Raw genomic sequence first — 25,969 nt, 5'->3', positions numbered from 1 at the left:
AATAAAGTCAAGGGGGACATCTGAAAACTGCACCCAGAAACCTAGAGAAGACTATCACTAACTTAGATATAGACACAGATGTATCATAGACCTGAATGTATTTGAATGGGGAGTGTGTTGGAGGGAAGTGGCATTTAAAAGACACATAGATGTGGCCCTTTAGGACATGGTTTAGTGTTACACTTGGAAATGATGGGTTAGCACTTGGACACAACGAGGTCAGACGTCTTTAGCGGCTTAAATAATTCTATGAATCAAAGTTCTGGTTCTCTCCTGGTGCAGCACTTTTTACACTGAAGTTGATCAAGAGGGTCTTTAGACAGTTCCTCCACTAAACAGCCTTCCTTCAAAAAAAACTTCTGCTACATTGAAAACAACTAAATCCTAAGAACTTTGGAACCAATCTCCAGAAGGACAGACAGAAGAAATTTTTAAAGAAATGCATACCTAATTACCACCACTCCTATGGTGATCGCTATAATGCTGAATATATAGCTGTTAACCTGCAGTCTGCATCACAGCTCAAAAAACTAGAAACTGAAGTTGGTGCAAACACCTCTAAGTGAAAACAGCAACTACTTTTTAGATGAACAGACAGTAACATTCTCATTCTGGGAAGTAAATCATGCATATAGTAAGTAAAGAAACTGTTTGATTAACATAGAATAACAGGAGTCAAACATTAACCAGGCAGAACCAGGGGATCAAATGCCCTATCCCTGGACAACTTGCATAATAAGCTTTCCCAATATTTAATTTTATCACAGGTATCCCATGGATGTGCAACTCTACACAGCAAGAGAGAAGAGTGAGGCAAAACAGCAGTAAGGGCAGAAAGTCTCTAGTCTGCGTTATCCAGGAGATCTTTCATTCTTTCTGTGAGTCATCAGACTGAAGGACTAAGGATTAGACAGAGTATAATGCAAATGGAAAAATTAAAGCAAATAGACAGTTACTCATGTGATTTATTTTTTTTTTCAAATTAACATAGATAAATCCTTCCTGCCTCAGTGAGCAAGGGTCACACACTTCCTCATTTATAGACTGAATTCCAGAGCCATGTGTCATCCACTGTGCAAACATCACTCATATACCCCTCACAGATCCTCGGCAGGCACTGTCTTATTCTGTCTGAATAGCAGAGTAGTAAAAGCACATGATTATTCAAGTCCAATTACCGACTACAACACCCTATTCCCTGATAGTAGCAAGGAACATTACTGTACAAAGGAAGAAAATAAACTGAAGGTAACTTAGTCCAAGGGCAATTACCAGACACATGTATTCCTAGAAACTTTAATATTAATATTAAACTAATTTTCTTAACAAAGCAAAAAAGCAAACACCATATCACATATTACTCACCTCTGCAGGAAATTCCTTGGCTATCAATTACTTGTTTGCAAATTCCACAGATACTGGATTTCTTAAAAGACTTATTTTTGAAGGTGTGAGACCTTGAAGCTGTTTCTTGAGGCTGGAAGCAAGAAGAATAACATCAGACCTTCACTCAGTTTTTGAGTCATAATTTTAAGGGAAATACAAATAATTTTAAAATATAACTAACAGTGGTGTTATATATAGTAGTGTATATACATAAAGTAATTTAACAGTACACTTTTGTATATAGTACTATTTAACAGTCATGTTAAATTTAGCAGGATGATAGGAGTAACATGAAAGTGCTCCCGCCCGCTCTCGTTCTGTAACACGAGATTTCCACTCTCAAGTGTGGGAGATAACAGAATGTGAGGAACCTCTTCCATATCAGAAGATGGCCACTGCAATAAATTTTTTATCATAATTTCACAATTCACTCTATAACTTCTCTTTTAAGGGGAAATACAGAATAAAGGCTATGATATGACCCAACAGTTTTCTGACCTAAGGTCTTACCTACATAAAAACTAACATTGGTTCAGTTTTAACTGGTTAAAAATATCACAAGTACTGTCCTATCAAAGTAGCCAATTCAACTAAAGCTAAAATCTCTCTGTTAAAAATCCCTTTGTTTCTTTCCTGCATAAGAAACATACACTAGTTTAAAGTAGCATTATTTCCACAGTAGCTGCAATATCATACTGAAATATAATGCAATTACGGAATTTCTCACTGGGAACAGAATTCAAAGTCAATACCGTATTTGCAGTGGGTATTTTACGGCTTCTGTAACTTAGGAAACATTTAGGTGGAAAAACAGAGAAGGCTACCAAAAGTCTTTGACAGCCATTATCTTTTCTAGAAGGTGCAGAACAACATTCACATTCTTGAGCAGACTTTTTGGAAATATCAGTTCCAAAAAATTCAGACACAAAAATACATTTCATCAGATTATGAAAACTCCAAACGCTCTTCACATTTCTTCATTTTCATTTCACATTTCCATCTTACTGTCCTTAAATACTGCAAATAAGTCTGCATTCAACACTAACACCTGTGCTGAGCTTTCGCAGCAGAAGAGTCTAGAAGCAGAAAGCTGTCCCATGCCTGGACCTTGCAGTGCCAGACTTCCACCCCTATGTCAGTTGAGAAAGTTTCCCAGCATGGCATAAGGTAACATGGTAAAGAGGGATCACAAGATTTCTTTGTGGCTTTAAGCAACTCAACATGGCTCTTGGGAAAAGGTTTACTGACTCCAAAAACAACCACAACACAACTATATGAGAGGCACAAGAACAGTCATAAAAATCAATGACTCTTTTCATGTACAGCCTCTACAAGGGCCTACCCAAAACTCCACAGAAGCCCCGAGGAACACAGATTGCAACAACTGACCACACTGAGCAGTCTGGGGGCTCAGAGGCTATCCCTGCTGGGGGTTCATAGTCAGCCTGATCTTAAGAATAGCTACAGGAAATATTGTTGGTCTTCGCCACAGTGTAAAGCCAAAATAATTCACTTATGTCCATAAACAATAAATTAGAGACTACAGGAATAAACCTTAGTCTCGACTTCCATGAAAATCTTTCCAAGGTAAGGTGTACTAATCAGCACAAATTAGTGAGAGAAGTAATATACCAGACCACATCCTTGGAAGTCTGAAACGGGATGAAACATTTGAGAAATACAACTAAATTGTATACAGTGCTTTATAGTGATTTGGGTTTGCATGGCCAGGTTTTGGTGGGCAGGGTGGCTACAGCAGTGGCTTCTATGAGAAATTGATAGCAAAGCCAATTCCAGCACAGCCAATGCCAGCCAGCTCCAAGACAGCCACTGCTGGTCAAGGCTGGGCCAATCAGAAATGCCTCTATGATAACATTTTTGAGAAGAAAAAAGTTATTAAGCAGACATAATTTTGGCCAGAGAGGAGCAGGGTCAGAACAAGTGAGAGGAACCACTCTGCAGACACCAAGGTGAGCAGAGATGGAGGGGCAGGAGGTGGTCCAAGCATGGGAGCTGGGATTACCCTGCTGCCTTTGGTGCAGACCATGGAGAAGCAGGTGTTCCCCTGCTGCCCATGAAGGACCACAGGGATGCAGAAATCTACCTGCAGCCTGCAGAGAAGACCCATACTGGAACAGGTGGATGCCTGAGAGGTGGCTGTGAACCTGTGGGAGGCCCTTGCTGGAACAGGGTCCTGGCAGGGAACTGCAGACCAATGCAGAGGAGGAGCAGGTTCTCTAGTAAGACTTGTGACCCCATGGAGGACCCTCACTGGAGCAGGCTGTTCTTAAAGGACCCATGGAACAGTGATCCACACTGCAACAGTTTATGGAGAACTGTAGCCTGGTGGATGGATTCACATCGGAGGACTTTGTGGAGCACTGTCTTTCCCATGGAAGGGACCTCATGGCTGGAGACATGGGAAAGACTCCTCTCCCTGAGCAGCAGCAGAAACAACTTGTCATTAATTGATGTTAATCCCCATTTCCCATCTCCCTGCACCCCTGGGGGGGAGGAGGTAGAGCTGGAAAAAACGCAGGGGTGGGGAAAGGTATTTTTAAGGTCTAACTTTGTTTTTCATCAGCCTGCTCTCATTTTCTTAACAACAAATTCAGTTAATATCTCTAATTCAAGCCTGGTTTGCCCATGACGGCATTTGGTGAGTCATCTCATTCTGTCCTTATCTCCACTCATGGGCCCTGTTCAGTCGCAGAAAAAAGTGATAGAGAAGCTTTGGTGGGTGCCTGTCATCCAGTCAGGGTCAACACACTGCAGTCTTTTTGGTGCCAAAACCCAGGAAGGGGTCTGCTGTGGTTTAAGTGCAGATGGAAATTAAGTACCACACAGCTGTTCAATCAGCTCCCCTCTTTCTTCCCCCTCCACCCCAAATAGAATGGGAAGAAGAACTGACATGAAACTTGTATGTTGAGATGAGAACACATTATTAATAATTATTATTGCATTTTACTTTATTTTCAATGGTAAATACTTATGATTATAGAAAGGAAACAGTAAGTGATGAACAATGCAATTGATCATTACCCACTCACTGGTGCCAGACTACCCTTCCTGAATGCAGATCAGCCACCCTTTCAGTAATTCATCCCTGTTTATCTATATAAGGCATGATGCTTTATGGTGTGGCATATCACTTTGGTCAGTTCAGGTCACCTGTCCCAGCTACACTCCCTCCCAGATTGTTTTGTTCACCTCCCCACCAGCAGAGCATGAGACAAGGGGGAGACAAAAGTCCTTGACTTAGTATAAACACAACCTGGCAAAACACAAAACATCAGTGTGTTACCAACATCATTTCACACCAAATCCAAAACACGGCACTGTAACAGCTACTGAGAAGAAATTAACTCTACCCTAGCTAACACCAGGGTAATTAGACACTTTGATCACTCCTTGTAGAAATCAAAGGCACAAATTCCCCTGTATGACATTTGCAGCATGTTATTTCAGGTTAAATTGGAAGACGTTGTCAGAAGTATGATTCATATCAAGAATAAATAAAGAAAAAGAACAGCTGAACTCCAGAATTTCATAGGAACATAGCTGATGGCAAACAGGTCAAAGTTATTAGTTTTGAAAAATCTCTGTCATTATTGATTTTTTTTGTCTTTGAAACTACAGGAGATGCTTTTAAGGACACAGGGGTCTAGGAGGAAGCAAAAAAGTGTCATTACATGCAGGTAATTTCTCTAACCCAACACAAGGAGGTTCTGTGCCATACTGAGTTTGGACATTGTTCCCAAAGAGTTGAGAGCTCCTCATTTCCACAGCCTCTTCTATATGTAAAAAAAAAAAAAATCCCCACTGGTTGCTGCAATTTCTTTTTGTAAACCTATAAAACAAAAAACCACAATTCTCATTTTAGTTTTTTCCTCCTTTCTTCCCTGCAGAGTTCTACTTTTGAAACATGTTTGTGACTATCTCTGAAAATTAGTTTAGCAGAACTTGCATTTTGAAGAAATTAATGGATAAACTCCATTGTAAATTTATTCTGTAGCTAGCCTGCTTCTCCTTATTTCCTACCTAACAAACACTTCTTTGCAAACCTTGGCACCTGCAATATTACAAAGAAAGACAATTGTCCTAATTTACAGTTTATATACTGGGGTTTAGTGTAAGTAGGTCGTGACATTAATTGATCAACTAGTCAGTCTGTCCATTTAATTTATAACATAAACATCAAAAGCAATTTTTCTCTGTGGCATTTAGGAAATATTCTACATTGCAGTCTTGACATCTGCATTTTAAAATGTGCATGTTTTGTTCTCTGTTTATTTTAGGAACATTCCACTATGGGCTCTCTAAGCAATTCAGTTAAACAGTTCATTTAGGAAATTCAGTACCCACAACTTATAGTCTCCTTACACAAAAGCTCAGCATCACCTACTGTGAAATCTACAAAAGCCTTGACAAAAGTTTCTTTATTGTCACCTGGTACAGCTTTAGTGGAGAACCACAAAGAAAGGCACCAAGGAAAAAGAAAGAAAAATATATAAAAAGAAAGTGGGGTGGCAGGGAGGGAAGGCAAAGCAAATACACCAGACAGCAAGCAATGCTACTTTCATGAGGCTCAAGACTGGAATCTAAAGTACATATAATATATATACACACATATACATATATATATATATATACATACATATATATATATTTATAGTATATAATTGTTAGGAACAAAAACTGGAAGAGAACAGTGCAGAACCACAAGCTCCAGAGTCAAGTTTTGCCCAAAGAAAAGGCTGTAATTACATGTGGTCTCAATTGATAGCATTATGAAAATTACTCTGGAAATATTTTGCCATGCTGTGCTCTCTGTGGCACACAGAAATCTAATGAAGCTGGAACTCTGTCCCAGACTTACATCAGTGTAACTCTGCAGACTGTGTAAAACTTACAGATGCATCCTCAGCTATGATGAATTTCAAATAGTACTCATGACAGAGCATTTCCATTACGTAGCTACAGGTTAAACATCATCAGATGCAAAATTCACAGCAATTCTGTCAAAGGCAGTTTACATAAAAAACTCTCCAGACGGAAATTAAGCCAATACAGATTAAAACAGTCAAGATCCACAACTTTGTTTTTGGCAATACCAATACAGCAATATTATACCCGAATATCATATCACAACATAACAGTTAATGCTTCAATGAATAACAGACCTAAGCAATATTAGTTTATTTCAACTTCGTGTTTCCAATATCTAAACTGCAATTGTGATAACAGTTCATTCTTTAAAGTGGTAGTCAGAGGGTTTAGATCTTTTATTAAGTAATCAAGGAAATATTTTAAAATTAAACCTTTTCAAATAATCTTCAAGAAAACTATATAACTATATTCACACACATACATGCTCCATTACAAACAAACAAAAAAAGGCACCTAGCTGAACAGAATTGGTTCGCTACAAAATCATCCAGGCAGTGACTAAGTTATATTGATGAGAAAATACAAATCTCAACAAAAATTATAGGAGTTTTGAATTTAAATCACTTATTTCAAGTGTTACTCTGTGCTGATGAGGAAGCCAAAACCTCCAATGATTTCTCCAACTCCAAAACTTGCAAAAATCCATGTCACATTCCAGCTAAAAGAAAATTATAAACATACATACAAACACCTATTAACTTTCCCTATGGCATACTCTAGTCCTGCTGAATTTTACATGACCTCTTAGCATAACAGCAGAATCATATAAAGTAAAAATATGTTTTGTTCACTTCTCACCTGTGGTCATATAAATTCCTTTTCTTTATCATCTAACTTACCAACCTATACTGCAATTTCCTAGGACTCTCCTCGTGCATTCTTCTACTCTCCAAGGTAGCTTTAAATCCACAACTATTATTTTAAATACATGGATGGAGGGACCAGCAATGTATTACCAGAATAGGTATTTCACCACCTTTTACAGGCTAGAGAAATTTCCATAGGTGATGTCCAAAGGAAAGGTTCAGATACGACATGACAGAAAGAAGTTTTCATGAAAAGGCTCAGGCCCAGTTCAAAAAAGGAAACCTTTGCAAAACTAAGCTATATAAATAAATCACATGGCTAACAACAAAACAGCACACCAAACAGAGGAATGCCACCTATCAGCCCTTTCTGTTAAGTTTACTCTTTGTTACTTCTGTTATTTCTCCACTTCCTCTCTTCCTTCTTACTGGAAGTGTACCACAGAAGTCACATGATTTTTGCCCAGTTACTTAAAGATCTCAGGGAAAAACCAAAGAATGAAATCCCTTCAAGTTCCCCACACTTTCCCATAACTAGCATTTCTCAAGCAAATACTGATGAGCTGCCCAGAATAACAACAGTTTGTATTACACTGATGAAACAAAAGTTTTGAGTTTCTCTACTCTCCACACAGTAAAAGAGCGTTTTTTAAATTTCCTCCTCCTGAACCGGTACTCCACATTTGCTGCAGGTTTAATTCCCAAAAAAATATTTAAGAATGCCTGCTATGCATACAGACCAAGTAATATATTATCCATCTCCCCTCCAAACCTGGCTTTTAAAACAGGGCTGACCACACTTCTTGGTGACTATAAAAAGTGATTATGTCAAAAGTCTCACACAAGGGTAATAAGAACATACAACGAAGAACTTCCCAGAAATAGCAAACAGCACAGCATATGAGATCCCCTGCAGGTTTCAGATATGAGAATCTCTTAGGAAATGTATTATTCCTTCAAAAGTAGTACTGTATTTTAGCCAAATGACACGAACTAAACCTATCACGCACATTTATGTACATCCACAAGTACCACAAGTGAATATATAAATATTGCAGAACCTCTGCTACGTGACAAGAATATGGGATGGGGGGGCAAAATAATTAGAACACCGAAGTATTTTTACACTGGCTGAAATAAGGCATTTCTGGCTGTTTCTGGCTGCATATATGTATGTAAAATAGATACCTTTTTCTTTTTTACACACACATCCTAAAATGCACACAAATAGCTAGTTATACTACTAATGCTATTACCAAATAACTTCAGAGAAATTTCAAAGACAATGGAGTATTTGTTATAGACAGTCTATTTCCTCATCATTCATCAAGGCATTTCACAGAAAGATAAACATGAAGACCAAGCTGGAGAAGACAGCTATGATTTAAGATTATACAACATGAACCAACATTGTGTCCAAGTGGAGTCTGCTCCTGACTTATGATTCAAGTGAGAGCACATGGAGAAGTTTGTGAGGAAAAAAATGTCTCACCAAACCAGTTGAGTAAATTTCATGTCAAAAAGAAAAAAATCATGTAATTTAGTAGTACAGAACTGCCTTACTCTACAAGCATAAGGGCCCAAAAAAGTAACATAAAATGACAGAAAATAGTTTTTTCCCAGCTTGTTGAAAATATTTGGTGCTACAATTTTAAGCAGCAGAGGCCTTTGTAGTAAAGAAATCCAAGTCTTCATTATTTTAATGAGAAATTCTGCCAGGCACCAGGGTTTCAAACCTATATACTTTTCAAAAAACAAACAAACCAAAAAATCAAAAAAAGCCCCTGAAAAGCAAGTTTCTGTTCAAATGACCTTCAAGCCATACAGATTTAAAGAAAAAGGTCAGAAACGAAAAGCACCAACGTTAAATGTTTATTCAGTGTTTCAACAGCCAACTGTAAAAAACATGGCTTGAAATATAAGCTTTGCCTTACTGGGTTAGCACAACATCCACTTCCTTCACACAAGCACTTCACTGTAGTTTCAGAGAGACACTATTCAAGCAGAACAAGCCAGCCTCATCCCTTCTGTGTCCCACTCCCTTCATGCTTCTGCATGTACATACATGCTAGAAGGTCCATCACACACCCATCCTCCCAGTTGGTGCTAATGGACCCATTTCCCACTAGTTCTGTCAAACTCTTCCTTTGAACATGCTGGTACTGTCTGCCCCACAATATTCTGCAGCAGAATGCTCCAAAAAGTCATATTCTCCATTGTTTCAAGTATCTTAATTTGTTTATTTTAAAGTAAACTCTCATCATGTCTGACGCTTACTAGTTTCTGCATTGTGGAACTGCAGAACTAGCTCTGTATGTTAACCTACCCAGCATCTTTATGTTTTTGAAAAACCAAAGGGAAGAGTCCCCATCTTTTCAGTCCCTTCCCAAAAAGCAACTGTTCCATCCCCCTGACCATTTTCATCACCCTACCATATGCTTTTATACAAGCTGGGATCTGAAACATACCTCAAAGTTTCAAGTTAACAATCCAAAAGGATAGATTTGCCCCACAGTATTCATACAGTCTAGTACTCTAAATCTACATCTCCAGACATGGCTGCTTCCAATTCAATTCCTGCTGCCAGAATAATAAAAAAACAACTTTGGTAGCTGAAAAGAAAATTGTATTGGCCCTCACACACAAAGCTTTTCACATCAGCTCTATCAATTACAGCTCTGAACTAACAAGTTGAAAGCCAGACAGACACAAGGCAGTGCAAGGTGCAATAGAGAAGTAGCAGAACAAACCTTGTCTTGCATTGGGTTCTAGAATGCTGGTCCAGAGCCTTAGCCCCTCTACCAAGTGACCTGTCCAGAGAGAGCCATGACTGAACACAACAGCAACTTCACTGCTCCCTAATAAGAGAGAGGATCGATGTCTCATGTCCTGTTCTTTCAAGCACATTTGTCCTTTGTAGACAGCTCACCTCAGAGGAGGTCCTTCATCTAGACCATCTAGGTCCTTCATCAATTGCATATGCTCTTCTCAAAGTTTTAAATTCTTGAGACAAAGCACTACCAGCTTTCTTTGAAAAAATTATTTCTGCAAGATGCAAAGGTAATATAAGAGAATAAAGTGTTTGGAAAAGACTGATAATTAGATAAATTTCTTTTCCCTTTTTAAACTTTGAAGTTGACCATCTCCAACTTTAAACAACAAATAGAAACTTCATCATGTTGCAACTTTCCAAAATATACTTCCCCTTATGATCTAAGATTTCAGCCCAGAAAATAACAAGTCCACATCTGCACAGAGGTGGGTAACACCTGCTGAAGAGAAACAGCACCCACGGTTATCTGAATGCATGCCCATTAAGCAGTGCAACACTCCTTCCAGCAGAATGGAGGCAGAGCAACACGCCTGCTGGAGAGACACAACCTTCTTGCCTTTCTCCAGCCTGGGAATCAGTCACCTGTACAGAGCAGTGGTTCACTCCCTCTCCTCCCAACAGGAACACACAGGGAAGCCTGAGGTTCACTCCTCTCACATAAAATAGCAGCAGATCTCACATCTTTTCTTTTTATCACTTCTTCGCATTTTTGTTTCAACACTTCCATTTCTTCACCGCTCATGCACCTGTGTAAGTGGAATAGCAATTAGAAGACCAATGGACAGTCCATTAAGACAGTCATTACTCCAGACATTGAAAAACTTGTCTATTTTATCCTCATCTCATTGGCAAACCAACACTTTGTTCTGTATGGGAAAACACAATAGAAAGGAAATGTCGGAAAGCAGCGAAGTACTGTCCTTTGCTTTTCATGAAAGTTCAGTGTTTGTCAATGACTATTTTTCTTCTTTGTTAAATGAACTGACCTTGTCTTCTCTGAGACTATACCACTGCTTTTATTACATAATGACTGGAACTCCCACACAGTCAGAGTTAGACAGCTGAAGACAAGAATTCATGTATTTAAACAGCAGGGGGAAAAAGGCTATATCTGAAGATTCTTGGTTTATTCTGTTCACAGAAAAAAAAATGAAGAGCATAAGAAAAGTTAAAATTCAGATACATCAGGTATCTATCCTCAAAATGCTGCCAGTTAATGATTTTTTTTAAATCATCTTACACACAGAACCTCCAGTCAAACCTTTTCCCACTGCAGATTAATTCTTGTGAGTACACAAACACATTGAGTTAACATGCATGTTTCCTCTATCTTGACAGTCCCTAATAAGCCTGTGTCCAGAAACAAAGGACTGCAACCTAACCCTCTTGTGACATAATGCAGATACAAGACCAAATACCAAAGAGCTACCAAGAGTTCTCTTGTAGAAATTTCTGATGTGGTAAGAACAAGGTATTAAAAACAAACAAAACAATAATTTGAAAATCACACACAAAAAAAAAAAAAAAAAACAACAACAACAACAACAACAAAAAAAAAAAAAAAAAAAAATCAAAAAAAAAAAACCCACCCAGGAAATCTACCAAGGAAACAACTAGGAACAATCTAATACGGAAAAAACAGTAACTTTACCAAACTCTGCAAAGAAAGGAAGAAAGGAGAGAAAGCAAAAGAAGAGGTCAGACCTGCACTAGAAAAAGGGCAGACAGAAGCAGCTATGTGTCAGAATATAGCTGAGAAGAATGAAGATGTATATTACTAAATCAGTTACTAAAAAGCAGAAGAAATATTACTGATACTAATATTTTTACCCATTTAATTTAGGCTCACAGCTTGAGTTTTCTCTCCTACCCTGACAATCCTGCTTGAGGCAAGCGTGCTACACTAATACATTTTCAATTTAGCACTTCAAGCAGGTGATGTGTGCAGCACAAAAGTGATATCTCTCAGATGTCTTTTCTACCCACTATCCTCCAGAAAAAAATCAGCATCCAGAAGTACACAGAGGTAAGGAAGCTGACAGTAGCACGCTGCATATATATGTGCATTCAGCAGCTGCTGTACTAAGGAAGCATAAACACTGAAATGCATTTATCAGGGAGGTCATCAGTCAGGTTATTACATCTTCAAAAGCAGAAGGTAATAACCTTTCCAAGTCTGCAAGATCTCATTAAAGGAATTCAGCACAATGAAGAAACGGCAATCTTAGTTTGGTTTCCTCCTCTCCCCACACTTACCCTTATTTACCTACTTTATTTTAACCCAGCCTATATGAGCATGGCTCAGAGGACCTACTGACAAAGACAGTATTAAGGACTGCATGAAGTCTACCTGGTTGCTATACTTTGAAAGGTTGGAGTTACACTAAGCAAGGAACAGAGTGCAGACCAGCATCTGTGGCCAAAACATCTTCACTCAACACCTATGCTCTCCACATCAAAGCAGGTACTTCAATTTATTCCTCTAGGTCAGAAGTAATGGTATTCCAAATGCTCCTTTTCAGTGTGTAAACAGCTCTAGTTAAACAAGCAATCACATACAGATTATCATCTGCACAAATGATAGTAAACTCATATTGAAAACAACACCCTGTGTGTATGCCTGGAATTATGTCCTTATCTATTTCCTCTTTTATAAATTTATCTTACTTAATGTAGTTAAGACTATTCCAAACAGTAATCTAAACCAACATATTTTATGTAACAACTTAAAATAGAAATGGTTTTTGCTTTTCATTAAAAACTAAGGACTCAAAATTTTTGGCTTACAAAATTTTGTATTCAGTAATTTAGGAAGCAGGAGAGAACCTCCTGCGGAAAATTAAAGTCTCCATTGTGCACTTCTGGGTAAGGCTTAATTTCTTTTATAGTATCTAGTTTCACTTCTTCCACACTCTTTTACTGAAGCTTTAACAATTTTTTTCCATGAAGTTATAGTCAACCATTTTCAGGAAATAGAATCTAACTAGTATTACAAAAAATTTTATAGAGTAAGTGCCACTCCAAAAATCAGAAATATTTACTCAATAATCCTGCTCCAGGATGCAAATTCATTACTTTCATTGGAGAGTAGACAACTTGTGGTTAGTCATTTATTTTGCATTTATCCTGGCGCTCCTGTGTGGTCTTTGAAAACACAAGCTGATGAAAAACACTCTACTCACAATTGTAAATTTTGCATACCTTCTAATTCTTTTTTATTTTTAATATTATAAGATTGGTGGTACCACTGAACACAAGTGTTTCATGTCAAAGCAGTATACTGGATCAAAGCTTTGATCATATTCCCTTATTGCTACTAACCACACAGATAACATACAGAACCCACACTCACCACCTAAACCAATCAGAAGAAACTGAGATAGTGCAGGTACTAGATAGGCTTGTATTTTTACTGAAGAACATGAATGACACAAAAAAAACCCAAACAAACAAACAACAGCAAGCAATAGTGTCAAAACTTCCTGGTTAAAACTATCATTCATATTACAACAATATTTTCATGATGAGCAACTATTTTTAAAAAAGCTAAGGAGGAATCAACATTTGCCTGATGGCAACAGACATATTGCTCACTGTGACAAACAGCAAAATAAGGCTCCTCTTCCAGTCCTCACATTGCTTCCCACTCTAACCATCCTTTACACTCTGGTACCTATCAGTACTGTGGAAAGTACTGTTCTAGCTTTGGGAGACATGCCGAGCACAAGATGCACTCACACTCTGCCATACAGAAAGGGAAAGCACTTGCCATGTCAGGTTGACCTTACCTCTATTTGAGAGAGCAAACGTAAGAAAAATTTAGCAGCAAAGCATACTTTCTATGGTAAAAGAATGTATATATTATACCTACTTCTGCTGAACCTCAGATTTTTATACATAAAAGTATTTTAAGTAAGTTAACCTTAATCCCACCTTATTAATAACCATTTTCACAGTCACTTCAGTCACAAGCTGGAGATAGGATAACACCCTTGCCTGGCTATCCAAATGATCTCTGCCTTTTCAGTTACCTATTCCCATTCAAATGTTTACCTCTAACAAGAGTACAAGAAAATAGCCATCTTGACAAATTTCATAAATTCAGGTCACTGACTAGTGCAGGCTGCAACCAACTGGTACCACTCTATGTTCTCATCCAGCCAGGAAAAGATTTGTTGCTACTGGCCTGAGGCTTGGAACTTTAATTCCTCTTCTCTGCTGTATGAATGAACCAGAATAATGTAAAATGGCGTAAGTACAAGGATCACATTCAGCTACAAGACCTAAAGCTCTTGTGAAAATGAAAATCAAACACAACAGACATTTATGGAGTTATTATACAGTGCCTGCTCTGTAGCTGATTAACTTGGACACTCACCCAAGGACAAATAGCTAAACTATTACATCAAGAAAAACAATTACATAAAATGCAACTGTTGCTTAACTCAACTGACCTGCTCTTTTCTTTCCGCTAAAAAGACCCATGCACTTTAAATTTCTAAATAGCTATCCTAGATATTTCTCTGACACTACAATCAGCATCTCTTATCACAGCAAGTAAAGAAAAAGCTCAACAAAACAACACATGCTTGATTTTCATTATCTTTTTCAAAAGCCCAAAGAATACACTTGAAGCACCAACTTCTTCCTTCTATCAATAGGTTAGATTTCTTTTCTTCACTTTTAGAGGGTTTAATTCATTATCAGAGCAGTTACTACTCCTTCTGCCCCACAGGAAAAAAAAAACAAAAACAGAATGCACTTCTATAATAGATTCTTCAAATAATTTTCTAGATCACAGCAATTTACAAAAGCAATAATTCCATTACACACTTGCCAAAATCTGAAATTTCATGGAAATTTGTAACAAAAAAAATGCGAGACCACAGAATACTCATTTAAAAGGCTTAGTTAGTTTTGACATCCAATTATTCCACTAACATTTTCATTATTACAGAGCATATCATGTTGTGTATCAATATTGCTGTTGAAATTCACTAAAACTTCTGAAGCATCTTTATTGTCTGGACAAGTTTGCAGGTCTGTTGACAAGGCAGGTCTGCAGGTTGCTATTTTTATAAATGTTGTGAAGAGAAGGCACAAATATTGTTTTATCAAAACCTGTGTGTCTGCTACCATCTATTAATCTATTAATGAAGAAGACGTCATCTCTCAAAAAAAGGTAGCAAGTATCAATCCAGCCAAAAGTATTAGCAGGTCTTCATCACTCAACAAATTTCACCCAAAAAGCCAGATGGTTAGAGGTTTTACTCTTTCAAAATATATTTATCTGGCAAAGTAGACTTCTTAGCAAGCAGTAAGCCATTTGACACAATCAAGCAACTAAGAGCAAGTAGTGTTTCTGCAGTATTGGGAAAACACCACCTGCAAGTGTACTGTTAGGTATTCAAGATTTGTATGTTGACCTTTTAGAATTATGTGACTTTCTTTGTATAATGCAGTTTAGGGCAGGAAAACTTGTAAAATTTTTCAGCTGTCACTGTACATCAACACAGGCCCTGTCCTGTCCTTTCCTTTACAGCAAAAGTAGAATTTCCAAACAAGAACTCACTTTTTTACCAATACATGTAAGCATATAGAGCAAACTAGTCAGTATGTTTCTCCCAAGCAAGAGTATATATAAGAGAAAGAGGAAAAGAGAGAACTGCCTCTTCATAATGTTCTTTCAGCAAAGATTTATAATGCCTTAATGTTGTCAAACAAACCTGATACTAACAGCCAAAGAGAGCCTAGTGACTATATGCTTGTTTTGATTGTTAATTTTCACTACACACAAGATTGAAAGGCAGTAAAATTTTTTATAAGTTGCAACCCTCAGCAGTAGAGAAACCACAAGGAATGCACAGATGTGATTACCTTCTTCCAAGTTAAAAGCATTACTTCAGAAACATCAGCATATAAAATATGTTGAATCACTGATGAATGAACATACCTCAGTTTGCCCACAAGCCAGTTCTCCAGATGAACTGTTGTGAGTCTGTTTTCAATAAAGGGTTGCTTTAATTAGTGAAATATTACTAACTGACAGGGCAAATTCCAAAAATACTTCACTAGAATTAGAAACCTTTTTCCCCTCACCGTAACAATTTTTAAATAGCACTTAACCCCTACACAGCCACATAGGTATGCTCTAAGTATATCAATTTCTCCTCTGTAAATCAAAAAAGCATTTAAGTGATAAATAAAAATGTTTACCAAAACATCTGAAAAAGCTTCCCAATACTATTACCAGAGATGAAGCCAGGATCAGATCCCACTAGGTCTGAATTTTTTTACAGGGGGCAGAAGGAGGGGTGACGGCACAGGGGGAAACACGTAAAGGAAAGCAAAATGCCAGACAGCTGCTCAAATCAGTTTTCAGTTCAGCTTAAGTTCAATTCATAGCCTGTTATTACACTGGCTGCAACTGTCACCTACCCCCACCTGCAATTAATTGTCCACCTTTTTGCTTTCCAGTTATTCTTTTATCACCTTGAACAACCTAACACACTACAGTTCACCATCTGCACCCGAGACTCCAGCCTATCCCCACAACGTCTCCATACAGTCACAAGCATATTGTGTTTATATATGATAGCAACTTGAACTCTGGGAATCAAAATTTACTGCTGAAAGAACAAGTAGTAAAACATCAATACTAGTGCAGGTGTTTTTTAAACAAGGAAATACCATTTTGCAAGCAAATAAAGGATGAAGTATTTTTCTTAAAATAAGTGATAAAATTCTTTAAAATGAAGCCAAACCAAATTCTGCAATTTAGCAACCTGAACTACGGTAGTCTATTTGCTCAACCATGACAAAATAATCTTTTCCATGCACAACATTCACGTATACACAACCTATTAATTGTATAACTCCTGCACCACAGGATGCCCCTTTTGCTCTTACTGCTTGCAGGTCCTGCAAGTACAGGCAGATGTCTTCAGACTAAATGATATGTCTTGTCATAGTAACACTTTGCAGAAAATTTATTATCTTTCTATTACACTGACTCTGGAAGGATGGCTGTGTTTAACTGTCTCTCTGTGACTGAATGTGCTTTGTGGAAAGGAGAGAACCCCCTACAGACTTGGTTTATGTGAAGTAACCTCCAAACACCAGGCTGTCTGAACTGAGATTAAGATTTCATTCATGTAACTCAGTGGTCCAGTGAGCTCAGTCTCAGGAAAGCAAGGTGATCCTACAAGGTCATCTCAGTGAAAACTTCTAGCAGAATCAAATTACCTGGAATTTAGACTTAGAGTTGTCCAATTCATGCCATCATTTCCAAGCATTCCAGTCAGCCTAAGTTTATATATAATAATCTGCTGCAATGCTTACTTACATCATGGTCTGTGCTAAGACTTCCTCTTCACCACTGACTGACCTATCTAAATCTAGAAGCAAATACTTCCACAGAGACAGCAACAAACAAACAATCCTCCAAGGTCTCCCAAAGGTCCTCATATAATAAGTGCCAATATCTAATAAAAAAAAGATTTACAGGTATTGCACAGTTCATTTTCTTTGACTCACTCAACTTGCTTTAGTCATCAGCTTTTCTTAAAGACACATTTGTTAAGAAAGCAATTCAATTACTAGAAACCACTTACTGCTCCTGAAAAATGGTAGCAGATCGCAGAATTGCCAATTCTTTTAATTTTTTTTTAACACTACGATATCACCCAAGATCTCTCAAACCCCAAAAAACCACCCCATACTTTATTCAGTTTACTCAAATTTAACCTCAAATACACAATCCCTGTTAGCAGAGGCCCAGCTACCAGCAGGTGACAGTCACTCTGAGTTCAGGAGATTTCAACTGCCCAGGTTTCTTTTAAAAAGACCTCTGTGAGATGGGTGAGAAGACTGCATAATATTCTTTCCTTAGGACCCCAATGCACCTAGAATGAGCCACAAACTACAAAAGCATCAAGGTAAGTCATCTAATCAAAGCTGGATAGACTACATTTATTCACCCTAGAACACAGCCTTTGTCAAACAAATTTCTGAACAAAATTCTGTGAGATCTTAAAATGATCAAAGAGTGATCCCAATCCAAAGCAAACTCCTAAAATCTTTAGATGTAGAAGCAACACTGGGGGAAATCCCACCAAAAAAAAAAAAACCTATAAGCTTATGCCAGGATCCTGACTTATGTGCTACTAGTTTCCATCTTAATAAGAAATAAATCCCCTCAGAGAAACGAAAAGTTCCAAATGACACATGTGCACCTACAAAACTTTTCAAAATGTCTTCTGGGGTGGAGAAGAGGTAGGGGATTAAATCACTCTGTAACCCAACAAGTGCTATTTTACCTGCAGGATAAGCACCCAAGCAGAATTCTGAGAAAATACAATGCAAAGAAAATCCTCATTATTTTGGAAGATATTAACTTAAAAGAGCAACTTGAGAGGAGGCAGGGCAATACAAGTTCAACAGAGAACAAGCTTAACAATCTTTAAGATGTTTGGCTGAGAAGCAGAGCATAAAATTTGTTATCACCAGCCCCTTGTCTATTTTCAGGTCACTTAAATGTATATGATCTCTTCTAGCCACATTTAAGAGGTCTGAGGTTGAAATAAACAAGAAAAACATGTTCATGACAATGAATTATTGTGGACTGTCAATAAATAAAATTTTCCTAAACCCACTAAAGTTTCTACACAGTAACCAAGTACTACAGACAACCACAACATTATACACAGATACACATAGGAGGCTTGGAGTGCTACTGAGCAATTTGACTTCCCTCCTCCTGCAGAATACACGATGTTGCTCTGGACAATTAGTGACAATTTCTTCAAGAGTTGTAGCTTTGGAATTGTGCAGTCCTGCTTCCCATCTACATTCTTCTCACATTCCCTCTATCTAGTCTGGAGCTCCGTGTCAGCAGACAGAGAAATGTCTTCCTGCAGGCAAGAATGAACAATCTCTCCCCAATTACAGAGTCATGTGTGGGCTATAAGCATTTTTCCAAACATAAAAGGAAGGCGAGAATTTGCTATCCCTATATTAGCAAGCTAAAACAAGCCAACCTGCAGATGGAAAGGATCAAAGCGTCTAAGTCACCTCAAAATTAATCCCCTTCAGGAATGTTCACCACCTCCCATCCACACATATATATCCCTCCAGTCCCTCCCAGAGCAAAAAGTCAAAATCTTTGAAATTTGAATGATTACCCAGAATACTATCGTGGTTTGACACTGGCGAAACGCCAGGCACCCATAAAAGCTGCTCATTCACCCTCTCCTGCTACAGATGGGCAGAGGAGAGGAAAAAAAATAACAAGGCATTCATGAGCAGAGATAAGGACAGGGAAAAGACACTCCAAGGGCAAAACAGGCTCAACTTAGACATACAAAATAAATTTACTACTAACAAAATCAGAGGAGGATAATGAGAAGAAAAATAAGCCCTTAAAAACACTTTTTTTCCCCCTCAATGCCTCCCTCCTTCCCACATAGCACATGGAGACAGGGAGGGTAGGGATTTTGATCAGTTCATCACACAAGATTTTCTTCCACTGCTCAGGGAGAGGAGTCCTTCCCCTGTTAGACCACGGGGTCCCTTCCCAGTGGAGACAGTTCTCTGTGAACTCTTCCAGCATGGCTACAATCTCACAAGCAGCAGTCCTCCCAAAACCACTGCAATAGGAGTCCCTCTCACAGGCAGCAGTCCTCCCAAAACTGCTGCAGAGTGGGTCACTCTTCCATGGGGTGCAGTCCTCCAAGGACAGGCTGCTCCAGCCTGGAAGCAGGGACCCCTCTCTCCACCGGGTCTCCCACTGGATCACAGCCTCCTCCAGGCATCCACCTGCTCCAGCATGGGCACCTCCCCGCGGGCTGTGGGTGGATCTCTGCATCCCCCGTGGATCCCATGGGCTGTGGGTGGATCTCTGCATCCCCCGTGGATCCCATGGGCTGCAGGGGCACAGCTGCTTCACCATGGTCTCACCACAGCCTGCAGAGGAATCTCAGCTCTGGCACCTGGAGCACCTCCTGCCCCTCCTTCTGCACTGACCTTGGTGTCTCCATGGTGTTTCCCTCACATGTTCTCACCTCCTCCTCCTCTCTGAATAGAAAAACAGTGCCCTCACTTTGTTTTGATTTTTTTTTCTTAAATATGTTATCACAGAGGCCTTACCATCATTTCTAACAGGCCCAGCTTTGGCCAGCAGCATGTCCATCTTCAGAGCCATCAGGGATTGGTTCTGCTGGACATGGTGGAAGCTTCCAGCAGCTTCTCAAAGGAGCCACCTCTGTGACATTCCCCCCTCCCCCCAAAAAAAACAGGCCATGCAAAGCCAACACAACTTTACTCACATTTCAGTCCAGCTCAGTCTAACCACGTTTTCTGCATTAAGGAGAGTAACTGTTTTCATAAAATGTCATACCTGCAGGGGACATAGTCTCACTTAAAAGCGCACAGATAAAGGCACTAACCAGGACAACTGGATCTTCATATGAGGTGTTAATTCATTGAGAACTAGGGGCTGCCTTCTTTACAAATGAGCACAAGCCATTAGAAAAGAATTCTCAAAGATTTTTCTAATTATTTATCAGTTCCTTCTAGCAACGTGTAATCCTGCACCACATGATCACTGACCATTTTGAATCTATTGTCTTAACCTAGACTGAGAATCAATGTTTTGGTCCTGGTTTTCTGCAGAAGTACTGTTCTGTATTTGCACATTCAAAACATCACAGCTGAACACAGCCACTGTTTCCCAATTAGTCCCCAAATCCTCTTTCTCGGTAAGTGGTATACCATCTCCTGCAGGCCATAATGAAAACTGGAGTGCCTCATTAACTAGTCTCCAGCTTTCAGGAAAGGTCAGTTTGTTGACACACTTTATGACCCTAACATACAAAGAGAACAGCTATTCTCTTTTCAGGGCAGAATGAGCATCTGCATTTCAAAATAAAATAGAGTAACAGCATGTATACACACGGGGAACAGTCAAAGTGTTTCAGTGACATAGAATTAGAAAGTTAAAACTGAATTTTTTTCTTCAAAATACCTTTGCACAGTAGAAAGAGCAGGTATTAAACAAAAGAACACCCTCAGAAAAAGCTAAAAGATTTTGACATGATACTTTTGCACTTCCTGGGGAATGGAGTTTTAACTGGCTTCTGGCATAACTTCTCTAGAGGTTCATTTCCTAGATGGAACTATAAATCCCATGATGCACTTTATCAATGTTAACAATAAAGCTATTGTGCTTCAGCAAAGCTACTCCTTGGAGAAAAGTCCAGTGCTTACCAAAGCTGGGGGTGGGGGAAGGAAGGAGAAAATATCACAAATTAAGCACATTCCAGGAAGCAGCACAGAAGTAAAAACGAATATTAGACTGAAAATGAAGAATTTTTAAGCTGCAAAAGGCAAGAACTCCGTGGAAGAATATAAAAAGTATCAATCCAGAGCTAAATCTATTTCCTCCTCTGCCCCATCACTAAGTGTCTTGAAACACATATGTAATTTAATACAGACAGACAAATGTTAACATAAGAATCAAGCTTACACATTTAAATATACTTTTGGAAGGCGGGCAGGCAAAGCAGCAGCAGGACAGCACCAAAGTATTTTATGTAACCACAGTATATAAGGCAGAAAGAAATTAAACAAATAAAAGAATATTAGCATCCATAAAATACTGCAAAACACAAAAAGCTCTCAAAATAACACAGAACAGCTGGAATCAACTGCAGCAAGGCCACTGCTGAACACTTGCTGAAAGGGAACACCTGCAACTTTACAAAAAGCAGAAAACATGCATCTCCTTTGAAAACAACTACAGAACTGTCAGTCATCTCTTTCCACAGTCATAAAGAAAGTATGTAAGACTTGCCCATATTGATGGGCTATATTTTACTTATGGATTGAAGATGCACTTCTAAAATGTGCATATTGCTGATATTTGAGAGTTGTTATTTCAACAAACCATACTGAAAGAGCAAGAGCAGCTATAATAGAATAGCAGGGTTTTTTAAGATGCTTACAGCCTTACGGATCAAAAAAATCCAGTATTGGGGCTAGACCAGACAGAAGAGAGAGAAATTTTAGGAAACAGGCTAATAACAATCTCAGTGGTACAATTGATTTTCCCCCAGAGTTTGATGTTAAACACCCTACCCTATTGAATTTGCCACTGGAAATGCCAGGTTTCCCAGAATCTGCGGTAACAGGTTGTATTTGACTTTTCATCTTCCAAATCCAATTGATCTCAACTGAAAATAAAAATAGTCTGAGAGACTGAGTGTGGCTGATAACTGCAAGAATAATTGGACGATTGCAAAAAAGATAGCATGCCCCAGGAAGGACTTATTTCTAACTTAGTAAAATACTTTGTGCTTTTAAAGGAAGTGTTTTCAGAGGTCTTTCAAGCACTGATTAAATTGATTACATACTAAAATCAACAGCAATTAATTAAACCATAGACTCAGGTTCTCATTTCTTGACCACTACAACACTCTATGTGTTTATTAGCTATAATGAGGTAACAACTCATTCATCAAAGCCAGAGGGAAGTTTGTTATCAAAATCCAGGCAGCTAATATTTCTTCATGTATATATAATAAACTTTTAAATGGCAAAATCACCCATAACCTGGCAAACATACAATATCAACAATTTGTTAAAAATTACATTTCAATTGCAAACCCTACAGAAAAGTTCAGATCCACCAGATAAACAAAACCTAGCACATATTTTTACGAAGTCAGATGTTCCCAGAAGTAGACAGTACTCACAAAGATATTCTTCATACTATTTCCAGGACTGTTAGAAAAGTATCCTGTAACAAGTCACTATCACCCATTAATCAAAAGTTTGCATGCACAAAAGCTGCATTTCCATGACTAACTCATTTACAATTAGGGGAAAAGTCACACCAGGCTGTGGAACATAGATCATGTCTCCCTTTTCACTAGCTCCACGAAAGGCAGAAAACAAGGATGCTCATCATGAGGTACAGAACCTAACACTGCTAAAGCTAGGTGTCACAAACCATCCAGCTCTGGAAGAAACCTCTAATGGAGCAATCCACTAGCTTGTGGTTGGTATAAAACAGTCAGGAATGCCTGACCTGAGCACATCTCAGTCTCTCGGTTATAGCAATTGCACTTCATACTAAAGCACTGAAGCAGGAAGGGGATAATCTGCATGTACAGCATACAAAGAGGCAAGACTGGAAGACCTCTAGGCCAATACACTGTCCTCTGATATGGAAGGCTCATCTTCAAGCTCCTTCTCTACCTTTTCTTCCAGATTGCAGATGAGCAGCCCAAACACAGTGCTATCTGTGTCGGCTCTCTGAATAGCGGATTATTTACCACGATGGTATAGTCTCAGATTCCAACACCAGTTTTACCCTCCTTCTTCACAGTGGGTTGCCCCTCAATTCCCCCTACATGCTGCTAAACTATCAACTCATCTGTCTAACAGCAGCAAGCTATCTCTGCTAACCACTACAAACACAGCCACAGCCCTGAAACAGGTAAAAACCTCAGTGTGTTAGAGGACTGAGCTACTGACACTACTGCTGCCAGAGGACTGGCAAAGGAGGATATAGCCACTTCTGCAAGGACAAGAAGCAACAGCAGCATCCTGACACTGACCAGCAGCATGAAAGAAGGTGCAGAATGCAGAACACAGCTCTCTGGGCCCTCCTCATCCCCGCTAGAGAACAGGTGGGAAGCCAGAGGGAAACGTCCTCTGGGTCACTTTCAACTGCAGCAACTTGCTAAATCGCTAAAACAAGAGATATGGAAACCTGAGTGCACAAAAAAAAGGCCCAAAATGCACTAACCGAGACGAATAAGGATGATTAGGACACAAAAATGTCCAATTTTGGCAACCAAGAAGCCTCGCAAAAACCTGAAGTTTTTGTCTGCCAAAAGATAAAAGGTGCAACATCCTTTATATGGCACAAAGAAACACTGATAGAGAAAAAAATTCAGCAGAGACCCTGGTATCCAACAAGGCAATATTACACAAATATAAATACACCCCATCAAATTACACACTAGTGATTTATTTTTACCCTATCTCCTCAAAAGCATTTTAGTAGTACTAGCTGCAGAAAAAGAACAAGTGCAGAAAGAACTATGGAAGAAGGAAGGCCACCCATTTTATTTCAACTAAAAAGAAAGCTGTAAATGTAGTTCTTCTATTGATCAATGATAATAATGCACTTACAAAGCATAGAGTCTGGGAAATGGTATGCAAGGTACACAAGGCAGTACGGTACATTGAAAATTTTATATATAATCTAATGTACATTCTTCCTTGTATTGAAAACACCTCGAATTCACTTCACAGGATTCCACAGTTTCCCCACTAAAATTATCTCCTTCAAGAAAAACCATAATCCAGCATTTTAATTGGAAGTAAAATCATGTCTGCAATCACTTTTTCACTCTGTCTGCACGTATATAGATTTGACCAAATGGGGAGGAAAAAAGATGGCCTCTACTCTGCTTTTTTTCTGTATGTTTCTGTGGTTAAGGCTTAAAAGATATCATCATCAAAGTTTTGTTTTTTCAGTAAATTAATGCAAGACAGAAAGTTAAATTTTAAAAGCTAAGCTCTAGAGATTTCTCCCGAACATATAAAACCTAATAGACTGTTCTCCAAACACCACCATTCTTTTTCTTATTCCCCAAATCACAAATAAATATATTCCTAAATGCATTCACATCCTCCTTCTGCCATCCCCAAAGCTTAAAGTGTCTGTGCAGTTCATGGAACTACAAAGACATAACAGCATCTTCCCTTCCTCTGTCTCTGAGGCTGCTTGATTTCCTCAGATCCTTTCCAGTGGATGCACATTGAAAGCAGGCTGCATCAACACATCTGTCCATTAGACTGCTGCATATCAATCTGCCACCTTATGCCTCAAGCAATTCATTATCTCAATTCTGTTATCACACAGGTCTGTACCTGCAGGGTAATTAGATAGTAGCGTGGTGGGGTAGGCAAGATGAGAGAGGGAGTAGCGAGCAAAAGAAAAAAGAAAGGTGGACACCTAATCCCTGTGAGGCAAGGCAATGTAAATTTCCTATCACTGGCAGATCACTACAACAGACCCTGCAGACTATGAAAATTCTGGCTTAATATATCAAGCACAGAAAAGCTATACTCTTTTCCAGAAGCTAACAAGTCCTGAGTATGCAAATCCACTTATATTCTATAGCTGTGAAAAAAATAGCAACGTTAAAAGCACAGTTACGTTGTGAAATACATCAATACAGAAGACTACCAAATCAAGTGGGATAAAGGGTGAGGGGGCACTTAGATGCATTAAGCGTATTACCACTATCACTGCAGACTCCTTCACACTACCATAAAGATAAGAAAACTTCAGCCTCCCATTTATCAGAAACAGCAGCCTCCTCTATCCCTAGGTGTTAAATATCATATTGCAGGCTGCTTTCCCGAAACTCAGTTTTTATTCATCATCAAATAGCAGACTTCACTTTGAGAACATTGGCCTACCAAGACCTTTAAGAGCTTTGACGTTTCCCAGATGCTTGCTTTCCCTACCCCTCACCAAAATAATTTGATGCCAAACACCTGCAAACGCTTATATGGGAATCCCTGTTACAGCAATTACTGAATTGTTCATTCCCTGTCTCCTATCCTATCACAGCTCTTCCTTCACGGCTGGAAGGTCTCCATCGAGAGCTATTTTCCAAGAGACTCTTCAGCAATAGTTCAGGTGTGTAGCTGATACATTGACTCTCATTATGATATGGTAACTTTTGGTTGCTTTCAGTCCTGTATTTGAGCTCTCTGCATGGAGGCACAGGAACTACGGTTAACTTGACCTGCAAAGGTTCTCCTTTTCTAGGCTTCACTTCCTTGTTGCTGCTCAGGCTCAGCCTATGGATCCACATTAGTGCTAAAAATGTCAAACATTTCCAGATGGTAAACAACAAGAATTGCTCTACAGCGCCATTTCATTCAAAAAATATGTTCTCACCCTTAAATC

The 25,969-nt window shown here is 38.8% G+C and overlaps 1 protein-coding gene across 7 annotated transcripts in view; it reads right to left on the bottom strand.

Moving 5' to 3' along the window:
* Window positions 1-25,969, bottom strand: part of TNS3 (tensin 3) — a 209,453-nt gene that overhangs the window by 145,447 nt on the left and 38,037 nt on the right. For 6 of the 7 annotated variants that reach the window (XM_088168117.1, XM_014877257.2, XM_014877264.2 and 3 more), the window contains exon 2: window positions 1,366-1,477. In XM_088168117.1, the coding sequence (XP_088024243.1) occupies window positions 1,366-1,477 (112 nt within the window). Of the gene's footprint in view, window positions 1-1,365; window positions 1,478-10,557; window positions 10,573-25,969 lie in introns of those variants that run through there. The other variant, XM_014877299.2, reaches the window with a different exon arrangement.

Source organism: Sturnus vulgaris, chromosome 1, assembly GCF_052056855.1.
Source record: "Sturnus vulgaris isolate bStuVul1 chromosome 1, bStuVul1.hap1, whole genome shotgun sequence".
Taxonomy (NCBI): Eukaryota; Metazoa; Chordata; class Aves; order Passeriformes; family Sturnidae; genus Sturnus; species Sturnus vulgaris.
Note: the sequence above shows the minus strand (reverse complement) of the source record. Positions and strands in the feature narration are given on the sequence as shown.